The sequence below is a fragment of the Mytilus edulis genome, chromosome 2 (genome assembly GCF_963676685.1).
Source record: "Mytilus edulis chromosome 2, xbMytEdul2.2, whole genome shotgun sequence".
Classification (NCBI taxonomy): Eukaryota; Metazoa; Mollusca; class Bivalvia; order Mytilida; family Mytilidae; genus Mytilus; species Mytilus edulis.
The window spans coordinates 97,548,763-97,566,501 of record NC_092345.1 but is presented as its reverse complement, the minus strand read 5'-3'; the positions used below and the strand labels follow the sequence as shown (position 1 = coordinate 97,566,501).

At 31.7% G+C, this 17,739-nt stretch overlaps 1 protein-coding gene across 1 annotated transcript in view; it reads left to right on the top strand.

Moving 5' to 3' along the window:
* The window catches only part of LOC139513596 (mucin-3B-like), a 204,456-nt gene extending 189,627 nt beyond the window's left edge, over positions 1–14,829 (top strand). Inside the window, exons 181-196 of the mRNA XM_071302241.1 lie at positions 1,741–1,790; positions 1,966–2,130; positions 2,825–2,986; positions 3,967–4,213; positions 4,556–4,602; positions 5,338–5,413; positions 6,498–6,656; positions 7,880–7,929; positions 8,414–8,581; positions 9,379–9,537; positions 10,231–10,392; positions 11,163–11,368; positions 12,174–12,272; positions 12,707–12,767; positions 13,626–13,952; positions 14,729–14,829. Of these exons, the coding sequence (XP_071158342.1) occupies positions 1,741–1,790; positions 1,966–2,130; positions 2,825–2,986; positions 3,967–4,213; positions 4,556–4,602; positions 5,338–5,413; positions 6,498–6,656; positions 7,880–7,929; positions 8,414–8,581; positions 9,379–9,537; positions 10,231–10,392; positions 11,163–11,368; positions 12,174–12,272; positions 12,707–12,767; positions 13,626–13,952; positions 14,729–14,751 (2,161 nt within the window). The 3' untranslated portion in view covers positions 14,752–14,829. The remainder of the gene's footprint in view (positions 1–1,740; positions 1,791–1,965; positions 2,131–2,824; positions 2,987–3,966; positions 4,214–4,555; positions 4,603–5,337; positions 5,414–6,497; positions 6,657–7,879; positions 7,930–8,413; positions 8,582–9,378; positions 9,538–10,230; positions 10,393–11,162; positions 11,369–12,173; positions 12,273–12,706; positions 12,768–13,625; positions 13,953–14,728) is intronic.
* Positions 14,830–17,739: the final 2,910 nt, after the last annotated feature.

Genomic DNA, 17,739 nt, shown 5'->3' with positions numbered 1-17,739 from the left:
TAAATAACATATGATTTTTACCGTATGATAATATCATTAAATTAAAGTATTTTCCATATTTTTCGAATTGGTGCTTAGCGGGCTGATATGAAAAATTTATCACATGCTTCGATTGTTATCACATGCCTTTCCGTAACGTTATCACATGGCATTCCGGTGATACTCGGCAAATTCCGGAAAATACACCTCAATGCTACGTTTTCAGTGAAAAAAAAATTACAAAGTAGTGTACAAAACAATTATTTGAATAGTGGAAAGTATATTGTGTAAAATGATTAAATTAAATTAAAAAAAAATAAATTAAATGACAGCAGTTTTTAAAGTTTTTCTGAATAGATATAGGAAGATGTGGTGTGAGTGCCAATGAGACAACTCTCCATACAAATAACAATGTAAAAAGTAAACCATTATAGGTTAAAGTAGTTTAGAAAGTTACTTTAAAAAAGTTGACGTTTCCAAACAATCATTATGTTCATTATGTATATTGTTGAATTATTTTTTGTCGATTCGTCAATATTAAAATGTGTTTTTTTTTCTGTTGAGGCATATGATAGAAAGATTTCATATTGAATGTATCAAATTTGTGGTCCGACGTCCGTGAACTTTTTACTCTTTCAACTTCTTTTCGGGAACCACGTAGAAGGATCAATATATGAATCTGTTATTTTTCTCTACTGTTAAAGCATATGATAAAAAGATTATAACATGTCATTTTTCATATCGCATGTATTATCAGCCCTCGGTCAATATCAGCCCTCGAGCCATGCGGCGCTTGGGCTGATATTGAACCTAGGGCAGATAATACATACGATATGAAAAATGCCATGTAATAATCTGATAATATCATATGTCCAAGTGTAATATGAAGCTAATCAAAAAAATTTGTTACAACAAAATAAAACACAAATAACTAAAACAAGACAACCGCGAAAGTCTAGCAATACGAAATCTTATTTAAGAATAAACCAATGTTAAAAAAGAAGTATAGATTCATTTTTAATACACAAACTAAATCAAACACTTGGAGTATAGCAAGAACTATATGTAGAACGATAAGGGGTGCATCTTTCGGGTAAGATTTTCCTGTTATTCCTGTTTTACAAAAAACATATCCAATAGGGAATATAAGACAATCGATATTTTCTATATTGACACTTTTTAATCAATAACTATTTTTTAGTCTTATGATCTAATACTGATACGAAATTATGTATCTGACGAGTTGAGACTATTTTGCACATTATTCTAATTATTCTAATTAACCAAAAACTATGTTCATAATGAGAAAAGTTGATTTACCTGGACAGTTTTTTCTTTGCTGTATATTGTAAGGTTCAAAAACTAAGGAATGATATATTTATGTATGTTTTAGAATGATGAGATCTTCTTAATCAGTAATAAATTTATTTACAGACAGCATAATATTCTCAATTCCACATGATTTCAATAGATACGCTGAAAGTTTAACCAAACGTCTTAAAATGATATATGCCTCCGGTGTGGGCCACGTATTCAAGTCTTTGTAATAAATAACTGCCACTCTAGACAGCCAGAGTCGTGAATATTAAAAAATGTGTCATATATTTGGAAATGGTAGGGATACCATGATAACTTCGTATACCCTCACGAATTATCTCCGCTATCATATACTCTTACGAATTATCATGGCAACATGCGACCACGAGAATATTCCATCGACGCAATTAAGCAATTACATTTAATTCAAATTTATATTTTCAGTACATGTGAAGGTAGTGGAATGATAAGATGTGTAGTTGGAGAATGCAAAGGTATTTATAGGTTTTTTAAAGTCATGACATGAACATTTGACCTTGTTTTCTTTGAGATCATATTTTGCAAGCAAAATATAATTTATCTCCGCAGGATATCGTATCCGTTGAAATGTACTGTTTTAACCAATCTATTGTACTGAATATTGCATGTTTTTTTTTTAATTTTTTTTAGAGTGCAAATATTCAGATTGGGGAGAATGGTCTCCATGTTCAAGGGATTGTGATGTCGGATCAACGTCCAGAAGTCGATCCAAGCTATCATTGATGTCTCCAGAAAAGTGCCCAGACGACCTGTTACAGACTAAAGATTGCAACATTGACAATTGTCCTATGCCAAGTAAGTACAGATTACAACATTGACAATTGTCCTATGCCAAGTAAGTACAGATTGTAACATTGACAATTGGTATATGCAAAAAAAGTACCTAATTAAATTGCAAAATACAATGTTTTTAATTTGTGATTAAGTGTGCATTTTATTTGTTCTTTGTTTCTTATATAATATAAATAATATTGGGAATCATATTAATATTTTTAATTTGGTCAGACTCCTTTACGAACAAGTAAGTATTTGTTACGTAGAACAATTCACAAACTAATTATGACTAAAATGAAAGGCAAGGTGTCAATAGCTAAACAACTGATTTAAGGAAAAATTTAGTTAAACTGGCTTCTTGTAGCCTTATTGTTTGCGCTGGATTAAATAAAAGCGAATGCAACAAGTTCAAATGACAAGTCCGAAACGACAGGTACTTAGATTCAAGGTTATAATATAAAAAAAGCAAAACTATTGAATTTCTACGAAAATTATATTAAAACAAAATATTGAGTAAAAAAGGTAAAAGATAGTAAGCGACAAATTCAAACATCCAATTTCGTAAAATACAGAATTGAAATCAGGTCATGATTGATGCAACCGACGTCAGTAATCATTAACTATCATTGTTTAAAATAATTGAAGGTTTAAATATTCAAATGTCAGTGAAGTTTTAACACAACTTTTAATTAGAGTATTTAATGTTTATCAACAGCTACTGTCGAACTGTGTAGTCCTTGGGACGATTGGACAGAGTGTAGTGTGGGAAAAAACGACCAAACATGTATAGAAGGTACAAAGTCCAGACAAAGAAACTGTACTGGTAAAATCGACAAGGAAATTCTTAGCTGTTCAAATGACTGTCCTGAAGTTCTAGGTACGTTTATACTTTGAATGATTATAAATCATTACTAGCTGCTCTTTTATTCGTTCGAGTATACATGATGTGATTGATTTTAATAAAAAATTTTATTGTTGTGTGAGATACTTTATTTGAATGTTGGGTTTTTAGAACCGTTTAGATGAACAGTTTATTTTAATAACATAATAGTTATCAAAGGTACCAGGATTATAAGCCTAATTCTAGACATAGTTAAAAGATGGTTGTTTTTAGACATACACGGAAATTAAAATAAAGTTCAAATTTCAAAAGCACAAATAACAAATGCATCTTTGTAATGCGATTATTTTTGGTGCATAACGAATCAAACCGTTACAATTGTATTTTTCATATATTAAAATAACACCACGCAATATGTCAAAGTGATGTGTATTAAAATACTTGGACGACATTCGTAAAGTCTAGACTGTCAGGAAACATTGTTAAAAAGCGAACTAAATGATTTCAGATTTTTAAAAAGCAAAATCATAAGTATACCGAACTCTGAAGAAAAACCCAAAACGGAAAGTTCCTAATAAAATGCCAGAATCAAAAGCTCAAACACATCAAACAAATAGATAACAACTGTCATATATCTGACTTGGTATAGACATGTCCTTATGTAGAAAATGATGGATTAAATCTGGTTTCATAGCTAATTTTGACCTCTCACACAGTCGCAAAGAATTTCATTACTTTGACAACAAGTGGAATTATTGTCTGTTAATTTCTTCGGGTTTTTCTATGATTTGAATTTCCAACTGTATTGATTCAAACGCTAATGGTGGCTCTAGAAAACCGCGCATTTCACTTCTTCATGAGCCTGCTATTTTTGATGATTTTAAAAGATATTTTTTATTTATTTCTGTGATGGTATCAATTTATCAACAGAAATGTTTGATCACTTTTGTTATCTAGTTAATTCATTTATCTCTAATTAACCTTTACTAGAAATAAATCAGAATTTGTGGTTTCAGAATGTAAGGATCCAAGAATCTTAATTAAAGAGCCTCGATGTGAGATGTCATGCTTTACCTTACAATATCCTGAAACTTGTTCCGAAGATGAAGACTTTTCACCAAGATGTGGTTGTAAAGAAGGATATGTTATTAATGAAGCCACTGACAACTGTATTCCAGTAGAGAACTGTGTCTGCTACAAATCTGACGGAGTACCAGTTAATGTCGGAATGACTTTCCCAGGACCTTCACCTTGTCAAAAATGGTAAATTAACCCATTTAAATTTACTATTATTTACCAACTCAAATTGATCATGTATACAACTTCATGGCTAACTTAACCTCATTTAAGTTGTAGTAAAGGCAGAAAGTTTTGAAATCACAGTGTTTTACGATAACTTGGTTTAAATCTTTACTCATGCATTTGTATTCATTCTTTATCTCTATTTCATTTTGTATTCATGGTATGACCACGCGTTTAATGAATATCTAATTATTACAACTTATGATAAGTTGGGTATTGTAATCGACGTACTATGTGAATAGCATTCTCAGACTTCAATTTAAGTTTATTGAATTTGTAAAGATTTATGTTAATTTTTCACAGCACTTGTAATGGACCTGGAAATGTCACATGTGAAACAGTACCAGAATGTAAGTCGTCTAATATGTGATAAATCTTTTTTGTTAATTTGTCTTCCATCTTTTGGCTAGGTATTAAGAATGACTTTGTCATCCATTAAGGTCACGTTAGATTGATAAGAATTCATGTTTGTATGGTTTTACGTACTTTCAATCGAACGAGCATGCCTCACTCTATAAATAATCTCTCTGTTGCATTGAACAACTTGTTTCTGAAGATTACTAATTCTATTTTTTTTTTATAGATATTCAAGTCTCTTATAATTTTCTGTAGTGAAGAACATTATCAAACAAATATATTCACTGCATATATAATTAAAGAAAAAAAGGTCTGAAAATGAATTCTTATTTCACAAGGTAACGAAAGACTTCATTTTACAATATTAAATCATAAAACAGTTTGTTGGACAGAATTATTTTATAAAAGAATCAAGATTTTTTCTAACTTATGTTATGGGCCCTCTTCGAACGTAAATGAGTTCTTGTTTTCCAATTATCGAAGTAAGTCATGTAGCCATGATTAGAATTAAACACAGTGTATGCATTATTTGAAAATGTTTTAAATAAACTCTGCTTACGCTGTTTAAAAATAGTGCTACCCATGTTAAGACCTTGTAAATAATTGTTCCTGCAACGACTAATTTTACACCATACAAAACAGCGCACATTAAACTTTGAATTATAGTGTACTGATACATTAATAAGGATGAAACTAAATGTTTATTTGATTTCAATAAAACATTGCAGGTTGTGAATGGAAAGAATGGACCAGCTGGGGAGAATGTGATAACAATTGCGAGTCAGGGGTAAAGAGAAGATACAGGTAAGAATTCAATATGCCTTAAGTGGGGATAATGGGATAACGATTGCGAGTCAGGGATAAGGAGAAAATAAAGGTAAGAATTCAATATGCCTTAAAGTGGGGAGAATGTGATAGTAATTGCGAATCAGGGGTAACGAAAAGATACAGGTAAGAATTCAATATGCCTTAAAGGGGGGGGGGGGGGGGGGGATGTGATAACGATTGCGAGTAGGTAAGGGATAAGGAGAAGATATAGGTAAGAATTCAATATGCCTTAAAGTGGAGAGAATGTGATAGCAGTGTCGAGTCAGGGGTAAAAAGAAGATACAAGTTAGAATGCAATATGCTTTAAAGAAATTATGAATTCCAATTGCAACAAGAGCAGATTTGTATGTAAAAACGGGTGATGTTTTCATCTTGGTGTGTGTTTATTTCTCGTTATTCACCGACCGTTACGATGACTTAGGCTGGTGTTTTATGAAATGAGTTGTCACTCGGCGTTTTGCTTCCTTTCAAAATGTCTTTTTATTCAACACAAAAACCGACAAAAAGTCCACTTTATTTTAAAATTAAAATGGCACAGCTGTCAAAATTAATTGGTGTTATTGATTTGTTCAGTGAAGAACGACAGAGGATAGTAAAAATAAACCACGACATCCCAAAGCTTTAGACTGCATACATCAATGTCATTGTTTTCAGTTTTTGCAGTTTTTTATCTTTGTTTATGTACTTATTGGATGGAATAACAAAATATGTCATCGATACATGTGAGTTCATCCACATTGTTGAAGACTGGTCGTTTGTAGTAGGCTCCCGTTTTTTATTTGTGTTTTGTTTTTGTCCATTAAAAGCTATACTGTAAAGGATAATGTATATATCTTTGCATATTATCATGATTATTCATTACGTGTTTTGAAAATATAGGAAAAAAATATATTGTGTACATAACTACTAAAATTTTATAACAGCAATATACTAATACTAGTAGTCAAATTGAGAAAACACCTGTGCACCAGGTGAGTTCAACATGAATTATGTATAAAATGTCAGATCTCAGTCATTGAAGGTTTACTAAGTATATTAACTGAATTCTAATAATTTATAGAGATTTAATCATTGGGAACTCTGAACTGTGTGGTAGTTCTGTAGAAACAGATAGCTGTGCACCAAAAAATACAACAGAATGTCACGTATGTGAAGTTGACGGTGTGTCATATGGTGTCGGAGATCTTGTACGTGCACAGAATGGAGGATGCATTAAATGGTAAATATATTCTTTTAAAAAGTAGTGAACCTATCATTTTGAAAAATAATTAAATGAACTAAACCATCTCCTACAGATTTCTGGTCTAGGGACTACCCACTAAAACAAAAAAAGTTCGTAGCAGTTGTATTTAATAGGAAAGTCAATTTTACATGAACAAATTAATGATTAGCCTTAAAGTAATTTGTCAATATAATAAAACTGAACAAGTGAAGCTAAATAAAGGCAACAGTAGTATACCGCTGTTTAAAACTCGTAAATCTATGGACAAAAAATTAAATTGGGGTAGCAAACTAAAACTGAGGGAAACGAATTAAATATAAGAGGAGAACAACACACCATTAAAATGTAACATACACAGAAACGGACTAAGCATTAGACAAAATCCGATGAAAATAACAAATATAACATCAAAACCAAATACATGAATTTGGGATAGAAAAGTACCGTGACACGTCTTATAGTAATGTGATTTCACACTCAAATATAAGAGAAAACAAACGACACAACGGAAACACAACGTTAAAATGTTACACACACAGAAACGAACTATAATATAACAATGGCCATTTTTCTAACTTGGTACAGGACATTTTTAAAGATAAAAATGGTGAGTTGAACCTGGTTTTGTGGCATGCCAAACCTCGCACTTTAATGGCAATGTTAAATATAACATTGAAATGACAACATAATATTACAGGACTACAATACAAATAAATAGGAGAACGTATTAGACAAAGAAACTCATGATTAATAGATAACAAAAGGCATCAGGTTTAAAATTCAATACGCCAAAAACATCCTTATTATTTAGAACAATTTATGCTATGCAAACAGTAAATTTTATCAAATGAATAAAAAAAATATACATAATGAAACTGAAGTATAATTAACTAATTACAGAAAACAAAACCCGAATACATAATGCAAAGACCAACACAGAAAAATAGACACACCCGACTTAGTCCAGGCCTAAGATTGCATTATTAAAAAATGGTAGTTTCTTGAATATTTTGATAAAAAGTGTTTTTCTCTTTTGAAGGTATAGATTGATTGTAGTTCAAGAGTAACTGTAAAACATTTCCACCACAAACCATCTTTGATATATCAGGCAAGCTAAGTTGCGTAATGATATTGTTAAGTAACAATTATGCATATGGTACAAAGTTCTAATAAAATATTAACTGTCTGATTTTAAAAATGAAATTTCTTATTTTCTACAGTTACTGTTACAAGGAAGGCGCTCAATGTTTGAAAGATCCAGACACAAATGGTAAGGATATGAATGTAAACTGATTTATTTCTTTCAGGTTCATTGCCTGTTCATGATTATTGTATTAGCTATTAATTACATGCTGGACAAGAAAGGGAAAACAATATCCATATAGTATTATAATTTGTTTTCGACTGATCTGGCGGAGTTTGCTATTTGAATCGCATAAGGACAGTCTATTGTCTATCGTGTTTGATAAGGATGATTGCGTTATTTCAGTTGATATTGAATTGCTTAAGATGCATAAATAAAAATTGATGTCTTTTTCTTATAGTGGGTATTGTTTACTTCAATTGGAACACTCATGAAAATGTATTATATGATTTTAAAACACTCTTTTTGATTGACCGAGTACATTCAACTGTGCTTATAAAAGCAATACAAAATGAGTATGACTATTGCTGCAAATCTATTCAGAAAAATACAAATATACATGTATACGATATCAACCGCAAAACTTTAACAAGACACTTTTTGATTTAAGTTGATGGTGCTTGGTCAGATTGGTCACCATGGTCACAATGTTCAATGTCTTGCAATGGTGGTCAAAAGACAAGAACAAGACAATGTAATGACCCAATGCCTTTGTGTGATGGAGCTGTCTGCGGCGGAAAAAACCAGGAATATGAAACTTGTAACGAGGATATCCCATGTAACTATCTTATTAAGTTAGCATGCAATAAACAAATATTCTCTTCAATTCTACAAAAAAGTTGAAATCATTCTAATTCTAGATCGATTTATAAAGAATAAAATACAATACATGTTACTGAACAAAACCATGAAAACCGTTTCTCGATATATTTTCCAATTGTGCATTCAATTTCTGTGTAAGTTCATGCAAGATATTATATATTGACTTTCTACCATAAATGTTGTGTTATTATCATTGCTTACTGATGAGAAGTTATTGAATATGAATTTATATCATACAGAAAGCAATGCAACAAAAATTGATCTTTGATGATTTGTCTTTGATCATGCTACTAAAAAGTTAAAGCCGAACTGTCCGTGTATAGTTATTTTCCGTTACTCAAGTGGTGTTTCAAGTATGTCAGAACTACTGCACTTTATTCAAGTAATTTTGGGAATGAATTGTTAACCAAGTGTTCTGAATTATAACACTATGTCTTCAACTAGAATTTGAAAAGGTGGAAAACGATTATTTAGAGTTATCTGCAAAGGTTCAAAAATCTGATGAGGGTTATCTTTATTGTAATTCAGAGGCAGTTATCATTATGATTTTACATTTCACATATGATTTTAAATTTGCTGCAAGTATTGTCTTTGTTTGTATCAATATTTTAAAGGATAAATATTGAAAAAATGGTGTTTTCTTTATGCATAAATTCCAATCTACTCTTCAACACATTCCAGCAATTTCAATTATGATGAGTAAACCTGATTTTCTTACACAAGCTATGATTTGATGTATTATCATTTATTAAGGTTGTGCCGTTGGCGAGTGGAGTGATTGGTCAGACTGTCTTAGTAGTTGCAATCCTGAAGAAGAACGAATAAGATCACGAAAATTCCTGTCTTCATTCAATTCTACACTGTGTCCATCTATAGAACTTACTGAAAACCGTGAATGTCCAACTGAAAATTGTAGGTGTACTTCATTATTTATTATGTTTTCATATTCATAGTACTATTTCTCTATCTCAATGATTTAAAATTCGCAGTGTTATAAATGTTTCTAAGAAAGTGATTAAAAAATGTATTCATATTTTTCTAAAGTGTGTAGTAAATATATTCCATTGGTCATGGCTTAATTGGTAATTGTACACGCGTAATGAATAAGAAACTGTTCACATACATTCAGAGTTGTCTACGGATATCAAACAGTAATATAAATAAATTTACCATTTAGGTTGCAGCTAATATCATGATGAGAAATATGTCAATTGTCTGTATACTAAAAAAAAAAGTAATAGACTAAGTTTAAAAAAAAAGCCGTTTTTTTTAAGTTGTACACCAGACGCGCATTCCTTCTACAGATGACCTATTAGTGACGCTCAAATCAAAATGGTTTAAATTGGCAAATAAAGTACGAAGTTGAAAATCAATTGAAAAGGATAGAGCATTAAACTCAAATGTCAAATTGTCAACGAGTACTTCAATTCATGTTTTTTTTTAGAACAGGACTTGAAGAATAATCTTAACGCTGTAGTACTTGGCACGTTTATAAAACATTAACAGTTACTACAAATGTAAAAAAAAGTTTTCTTTTAGGTAGTACTAATTAAATTGTATTACAACTACAATATTTGCTCATATAAAAATTGAACTATTTTTCAGGTACATGTATCTACACTTATGAACCAAACAGCATGTGTGTAAGTGATAATGAACAAGGTTGTGGCAAAGGATCAAGACAAGTTCTGGGCACATTACAAAGTGGTGGGGAAGATTGTCCACAGGAACATGTCCTCGTTGAAGAATGTCATCTTCCACCATGTGGTAATTGTTATAACTATTTCCTCGTATAATACAATTTTCACAATTGTGTGAGAGTTTGTTTATTTAGTAAAGCTAAAGATGTACATCTCATATCTCACATTGTACTGTAAATTGAGTTCAAGACGTCAAGGATAGCCTTTGTACCGATGTAGGGCAGATTAAAAAATTCAATAACAAGCATATAAGATTCAATTGTGTTTTTTTATCTTACGAAAACAGTCATTTTGAGATTGTTAGTTAATCAGGGTAGTTGACAGAAATTTAAGAGGAAATGATATCTTAAGAACAGAATTTTGTTTACAACTAAATAGTGAATTCACATTCAAACGAAATTTACTAACATGGGGTTACAACGTATTTCATCAAGCAAAGACAAACAATTATACCCTTTATACCATGAGTCATATTGCATGGATTTCACTTGGCCTATTCATTACGGTTTTTGGGGTTGTTTTTCATAGTTCGAGTTTTTATTAGCTTACTGAATAAACATTTATCGTGAAAACACAAACAAACAGACAAACAGAAATATAGCAAAGAGATGTCCCGTGTTGTTTGTTTTTTTTTTGTTTTTTTTTATATTTTTTTAAGAGAAACTAGTCAAATTGTCAAACACATTCGAATTTAAGACCTTAACTTTCTCCTTCACAGTTGACTTATTGCCTATTATAAGTTTTGACAATAAATCAATTTGGAATTTAAAAAAAAACCGTTTTGCAAGTTGTACTGTCTATTATTTCCACTACAAAGGTTCTTGTTACTATTTCCAGAATGTGATAAGAAAAACGAAATGTGGAGCACGTTTTCAACATGTGCAGAAAAATATTGCGCCAACTTAACTAGTCCTGTAGAAATTGATACCAATTGTAATCATGAAGGGTGTATCTGTGCAGATAATTTCTTCAGGAATGAACAGGGTGCATGTGTTACTTACGAGGAATGTGCTAAATGCCAATTTGGTGGCGAAGAATACATGGTATGTTGAATTTTAGATACAAGTGTTTAATGTGTTTAAGTTTCAAACAAAAATCGACCAGCCCCATGCTTTACTTTTAATTCAAAGTAAATCCAAACGGTCAGGCTAGTGACATATAGTGTAATAGTTGACTAATTATACCTTTATTTATTACTTACTATATCATACTGTAATAAAATACAATTGCCATTTCGAGCTGCTCCGAATATGACAATCAGTCGATATGTTGCAACATTAAACAGTAAAAAACCATCTGGTATAATTTGGGTGTTACATTTACAAATATGCAGCCATACAGGAACCTATAGTTATCTTCTTATCAAACGGAAAATGTGCAACTGGTCAATGGAAGCGTTTATAACAAATAAACAAAATGTTTCTCTTACAATGATACAAATAAAGTTGACATCCCTTATAGTTTGGAAGAAATCAATAAAAACCAAAAGTTGCATTTTACTTCTGAAACATGTTCAAGCCTGTAAGAATGTTCAAATGGAACTATTGTTGGAATGAAAAAAAATCCAAAAAGTAGCTAACCATTGATAATAAAGAAACCCAATATTTTTTTCTAACGATCTAGTATCATCCTAGCAACTATCAATTTCTGTAACTTTGAACGGTAAGGTGAAAATGATGAAATTCGAACTTTTGCCGTCATTTGAGGTTCTTCACTGTACATCAAATTTTAATTTCAACAAGTGATAGCAATCTTAGGCCATACATGTACATGTATCTACTGATGGTTGACTTCTTTTCTAGCTTGATGTCTTCTGTTCTTTAGATGTTTATTTTTTTTTATTTACAGCCTGGTGCTTTGTTCCAAAATAAATGCGAAAAGTGCGAATGTGTAAATGGTGAAGTAACATGTGCTCCAATGTGTAATGAGCCTACTGGATGTCTACCGGTAAGTAATGCAAATATATCCGGGTTCTCCGGCTTCCTCCGGCAATAAAAACTGGCCGCTACTAAATAGCCCAAAAGTGGCGTTAACAACCCAAAATTCAATCAATTTATTCATTAGAACGTGTTTAAAGGTTAATGTGAGGCGTAACACAAACACCACTCAACATGTCATTAGAGCGTGTGCATTCTTGATATGCATGACTACTAAAATTCATTGTTTGAATGGTCAAATTATTATCGGGTATGAAGTAATAGATTGAGGTGAATGATTATAATAGAAGTATTGGGGATCTGAATCTTCTGATACCTTATATAAAGCATCTGGTTTTTCTTGTCATTTTATATCTTGCAAAATTATTGAATGAGAAATAAATAACTTATCTTATAACCAATCATTTTCAAGAGTTTAATCAGACAATCTGTTGAATATTTTAGGGTGAAGTGCTGGAATTTGCAAGTAATGACTCTTGTTGCAGATCATGTATACCAGAGAAAAGTACGTATATGCATTTGAATTAAAGTATAGTGTTCACTTATTTTATCAAAGAAAAAATCTAAACAGTTATCTAGAACATAAGGAACGACTTAGATTAATCTTCGTTTTTGCAATGTTTATATCATATGTGCACTTTAATAAGTAACAGAGGCTTAAAAAAATATACCAGAAACTGAAAACAAGGCACATAATGAGTTCTGTGTCTATATTTAAATCTGGAACTTTATCTATTCATGTCTCATCCTAAATGAATCTCATGCAAATTCTGAAGAAATAAAGCTATTGAGAATTAGGAGGTAGACAAATTGCAATAAAAAAAAGTCCTAAAATTGACAGGAATCTCAAAAGTTCCACTAAACCATATTTCCTTGTGAGAGTAACACAATTTGGTATAACTATATTGTATTTTTTCTAAACTGTTGTAACATTGTAGCTGCATTTGATAACTACAAAAACATGTATGTCATTATATAAACGAAAAACTGTAACAAATCATTATCAAATTTGCAAAATAGACAGGTAAAAATGTAGCTTTGTCATTTCAATTAGAATATTTTTAATCAAATCAATTTAGGTTTTAGACTTTTGACGATGATAATGCGCCGATAACTTCAGTAAGCATACTTCGTGTTGTAGTTCATCTCATAAATACCACAACAGCTACCAACATAAATGGATAAGACCAAGAATAACTACTCTACCAAAAACTAAACTGATTTTGGTTGAAGAACTATTAGATATGATAAAGGGATAGAAAGTGTGTTTTAAATTTTGGTTTTAGAGTAGGGTAGAGATTTTTTTCTCGAGTTGTACATGTACATGATATCAACAAAGTTTAATGTATTCATAATCTTTCAGCAACCTGTGAAATGGCAACAGTTACAAAGGTTCTAGAATATAAACTTAACTCCAGTATCTGTACATCTGATGAAAGTGTAACACTATCTTACTGTACTGGTGGATGTGGAGCTAGTATGCAGTTACCTCAACTAATGCTGGCTGATGAATCTCTTATTGGTGGACGATCACAGGACCCATATAACCAACACTGTAAATGTTGCACTGGAGAAATATTGAATTACATGACGGTACAGCTATCGTGTCCAGATCTCTCAATTAAAACAGAGGCAAGGATTCCACAACTAAGACCGGGAACATGTAAATGTAACGCATGTATGCAAACAGGTTAGTTTGTTATATAAACTCATCATAGATACCAGGATTGAATTTTGTATTCACGCCAGTCGCGCGTTTGTCTACAAAAGACTCATCAGTGACGTTCAAATCAAAAAATGTTTAACAGGTATTTCATCGTCAACTGCTTTAAATATTACCTTTTTGTCAATTGCTATCAATGGTGTTATATTAATTATGGTTTCATTAAACTTTATGCTTTAAAAATGAAAATAAAAAACACTTATTAATAATAACAATAAAAAGTAACACGGACGAGATAATTGGCTAGTAATGGGTATACAAAGATATGTAGGGGTTAAATTGAGATTACTTTTTAATCTTTATAACACTCTGTGCCTACATATTAAACAAAATAGTAAAGGTATACTTAAGGTGTTTTAAACACAAAAGTTATATTTGATGAAAATGGAAAGCGATGAACTCTATCACAACTTTATCAAAGAGGAAAAAGTACAGACAAAACATAAATAAATGTGTTTAAGAAATCCCGCTCAGCCTCAAAGTAATTAAACTGCTAATATGAAACTGTCCTTAACTCTGATACCTGTGGTTTTACAATAAAGAAAAAGAAATCTACAATTAGCTTAAGTTATACTTATCTTTTCTGTTAAAATATAACACAGCAATAAATCTCAAAATGCAATACAAATATCTTGCAAGGTTTCTTATTCAATATCTGTTAATAAGAATTTACTAATTCGTCATAGTTTATGCGTACAATTTCTTATATATAACATTAATACGTAATTATTTTTTCGTTCCAGAATCAACACAGCCGAGTCGATAGTAACAGACCTAACCAAAAATGAACATTAACTCTATAGTATTTTGATTTAAGTAGTAAATTAGATGCATTCATATGAAAGTCTTTGTTTATTATGAAGCCATCAATTAGCCTCCTCACCAAAACAACGAAAACAGGGGATTTCATAAATATTTGGATTACATAACAAAACAAAATCAATGCTGTGAATTATTGTATCAGTCGAATATGTTGTCTATTCGAGTGTAAATTTCTGCCAAGTTATCATTCATATATAAAAAATAAAGTAGGGTAAGATTGGCAATGAGACAACTCTTCACAAGAGACCAACATGGCACAGTGATTTACAGCTATAGGTCTCCGTACAGTCTTCAACAATAAGCAAAGCCATAGTCAGCTATAAAAGGCCTCGAAATGACAAATGTAAAACAATTAAAACGAGAAAAATAACGGCCTAATGTATGTACAATTTTTTTAAGTAATAAGCAAAATACAGATATATGTAACACAACAAACGACAACCATTGAATTACAGGCTCGTGACTAGGGACCTAAACATACAGAACGTGGCGGGGTTAAACATTTTAGCTGGCCCCAATCATCGTCCTAACCTGGGAGAGTGGTGTAACAGTAAGAACATAAGAACACGCAATAAAAATCAGTTGAAAAAGTCTTAACTCATCAGATGAATACAAATTGAAATACATCTAACAACAACACACAGAATGGACGTGGCAGGGTACTTGTATATCCCCAAAACAAAAAGACACTAAGTACAGATCTGTGAGTATTCGCAGTTACTGACAGCTAGTTCAAACCCAATAATAACTAATAAAATCAAAGCGCTGAAAGCAGTTAACAAAAAACCAAGCTAACGTAATTATGAAAACTGTGGAAATGTTGCTTCAACATTAAACATTCATATATTGTACATTTATGTTTATGAATTAATAGGCAAATGATTTATATGTAATCAAGGTTTTCAAAAGCAATGCATATATCAATGTATATTTTTAATGGTGAGTATGCAGTGGTACAAGTTCGCAATGATTGCAGTTGTTCTAGTTGGTAGTTAACGTTGGTATTAGTTGACTGTTAGTAGTACAAGTTGACTTAGTACGAACTTGTAATAGTATGAATGGACTTAATGTTTCCCTGGAAAGAAATTGAGTTTGTGTTCTATAGTACAAAAATTATGAAACACAAATCAGACAAATGTTCACTACTACAGGAATCAAAGTTGAGGTCTGACCATAGTAAATGTAAATGATTTGTTATATTGTCCCATACATGAATATATATGGTTTAGGGGTATGAATCTCGACGGTTTTCAAGTTCTCAAACAGGAGGGGGTAGGGTGACCTTAGGGACTTCCCATATTTGATTTGATTTGTTATATTGTCCCATACATGAATATATATATGGTTTAGGGGTTGGGATCTCATTGGTTTCCAAGTTTTCCAACAGGAGGGGGTAGGGTGAGTCCAGGGACTCCCCCTATATTTCATTTGATTAGTTATATTGTCCCATACATGAATATATATTGTTTAGGGGTTTGGATCTCGACCGTTTCCAAGTTCTCAAACAGGAGGGGTGGGGTGACCACAGGGACTCCCTCTATATTTCATTTGATTTGTTATATAGTCCCATACATGAGAATATATGGTTTAGGGGTGAGGATCTTGACTGCTTCCAAGTTCTCAAACAGGAGGGTGTACGGTGACCCTAGGGACTCCCCCTATATTTCATTTGATTAGTTATATTGTCCCATACATGAATATATATGGTTTAGGGGTGGGGATCTCAACTGCTTTCAAATTCTTAAACAGGAGGGTGTGGGCTGACCCAAGGGACTCCCCTATGTTTCATTTGATTTGTTATTTTGTCCCATACATGAATTTATATGGTTTAGGAGTGGGGATCTCAACCGTTTTCAAATTCTCAAACAGCAGGGGTGGGGTGACCCACAGAGATTCCCCTATATTTAATTTGATTTTTTATATTGTCACAAACATGAATACATATGGTTAAGGGTTGGAGATCTCGACCGTTTCAAATTTCCCAAACAGGAGTGGGTGAGGCGACTCCAGGGACTCCCCCTAAATTTCATTTGATTTATTATGTTATCAAATACTTGAATATAATGGTTTAGGGGTGGGGATCTCGACCGTTGCCAAGTTCTCAAACAGGAGGGGATGTGGTGACTTCAGGAACTCCCCCTATATTTCATTTGTATTATCGTATTGATCTTCTTCATTCTTAAGAAAGCGTAAACACCTTATGGTTGCAGTCTTGTAATTGATTGTTCCATAGGTTTACATGCAAAACAGCTGATCTTCAAAAAGTTTTTATTTAAAAATGCTACATAGAAAAAATATTTAGTCTACATATCATGCATTGAGTAATGTTATACTATGATTTTATGCAAAAAAAAATGGCACCTTGCCACGAAGAATAAAAAGTATATCAACCTAAATGTCAAAACTTCCTTTTTCTACTTTCTGTTTGCTGTTTTCATTCGACCGCACCACTTCTAGTAAACATGAGATCCTTCCCCTTTCCTGTTTTAATTTCTGAAAAAAGATGCCATATTTTTGTTACATTTAAATAGTACTTTCAATTCATCACAAAGTTTTAATCAAATAGTTTATAGGCAGTGCAGAAAATAATTCAGAAAAATTGGGACTATATTATTACCCTCCATGTTTTGACATGCACCGGAAACTGAAAATGTAATACAAGACTGGTACCTGCAACCGATTCAACATTGCTCGGAAAATTACGAAAAAAATATTTAAGAAAGAAGAACCATATTCTGACTTGAATGCCAAATTATTTTTGTATTACTATTAAATTGCGGCTAAAATTACATTTTTTAGACTTGTACCCTTTTTGGGATATTTCAGATTGATTTTTTTTAACTATAGGGTCAACTCTAGTTTTTGCTTATAAATTTTTTCTATAGGAGATTTTAAGCTCAATGTATGATATGTTTGTTCATTATACATTAAT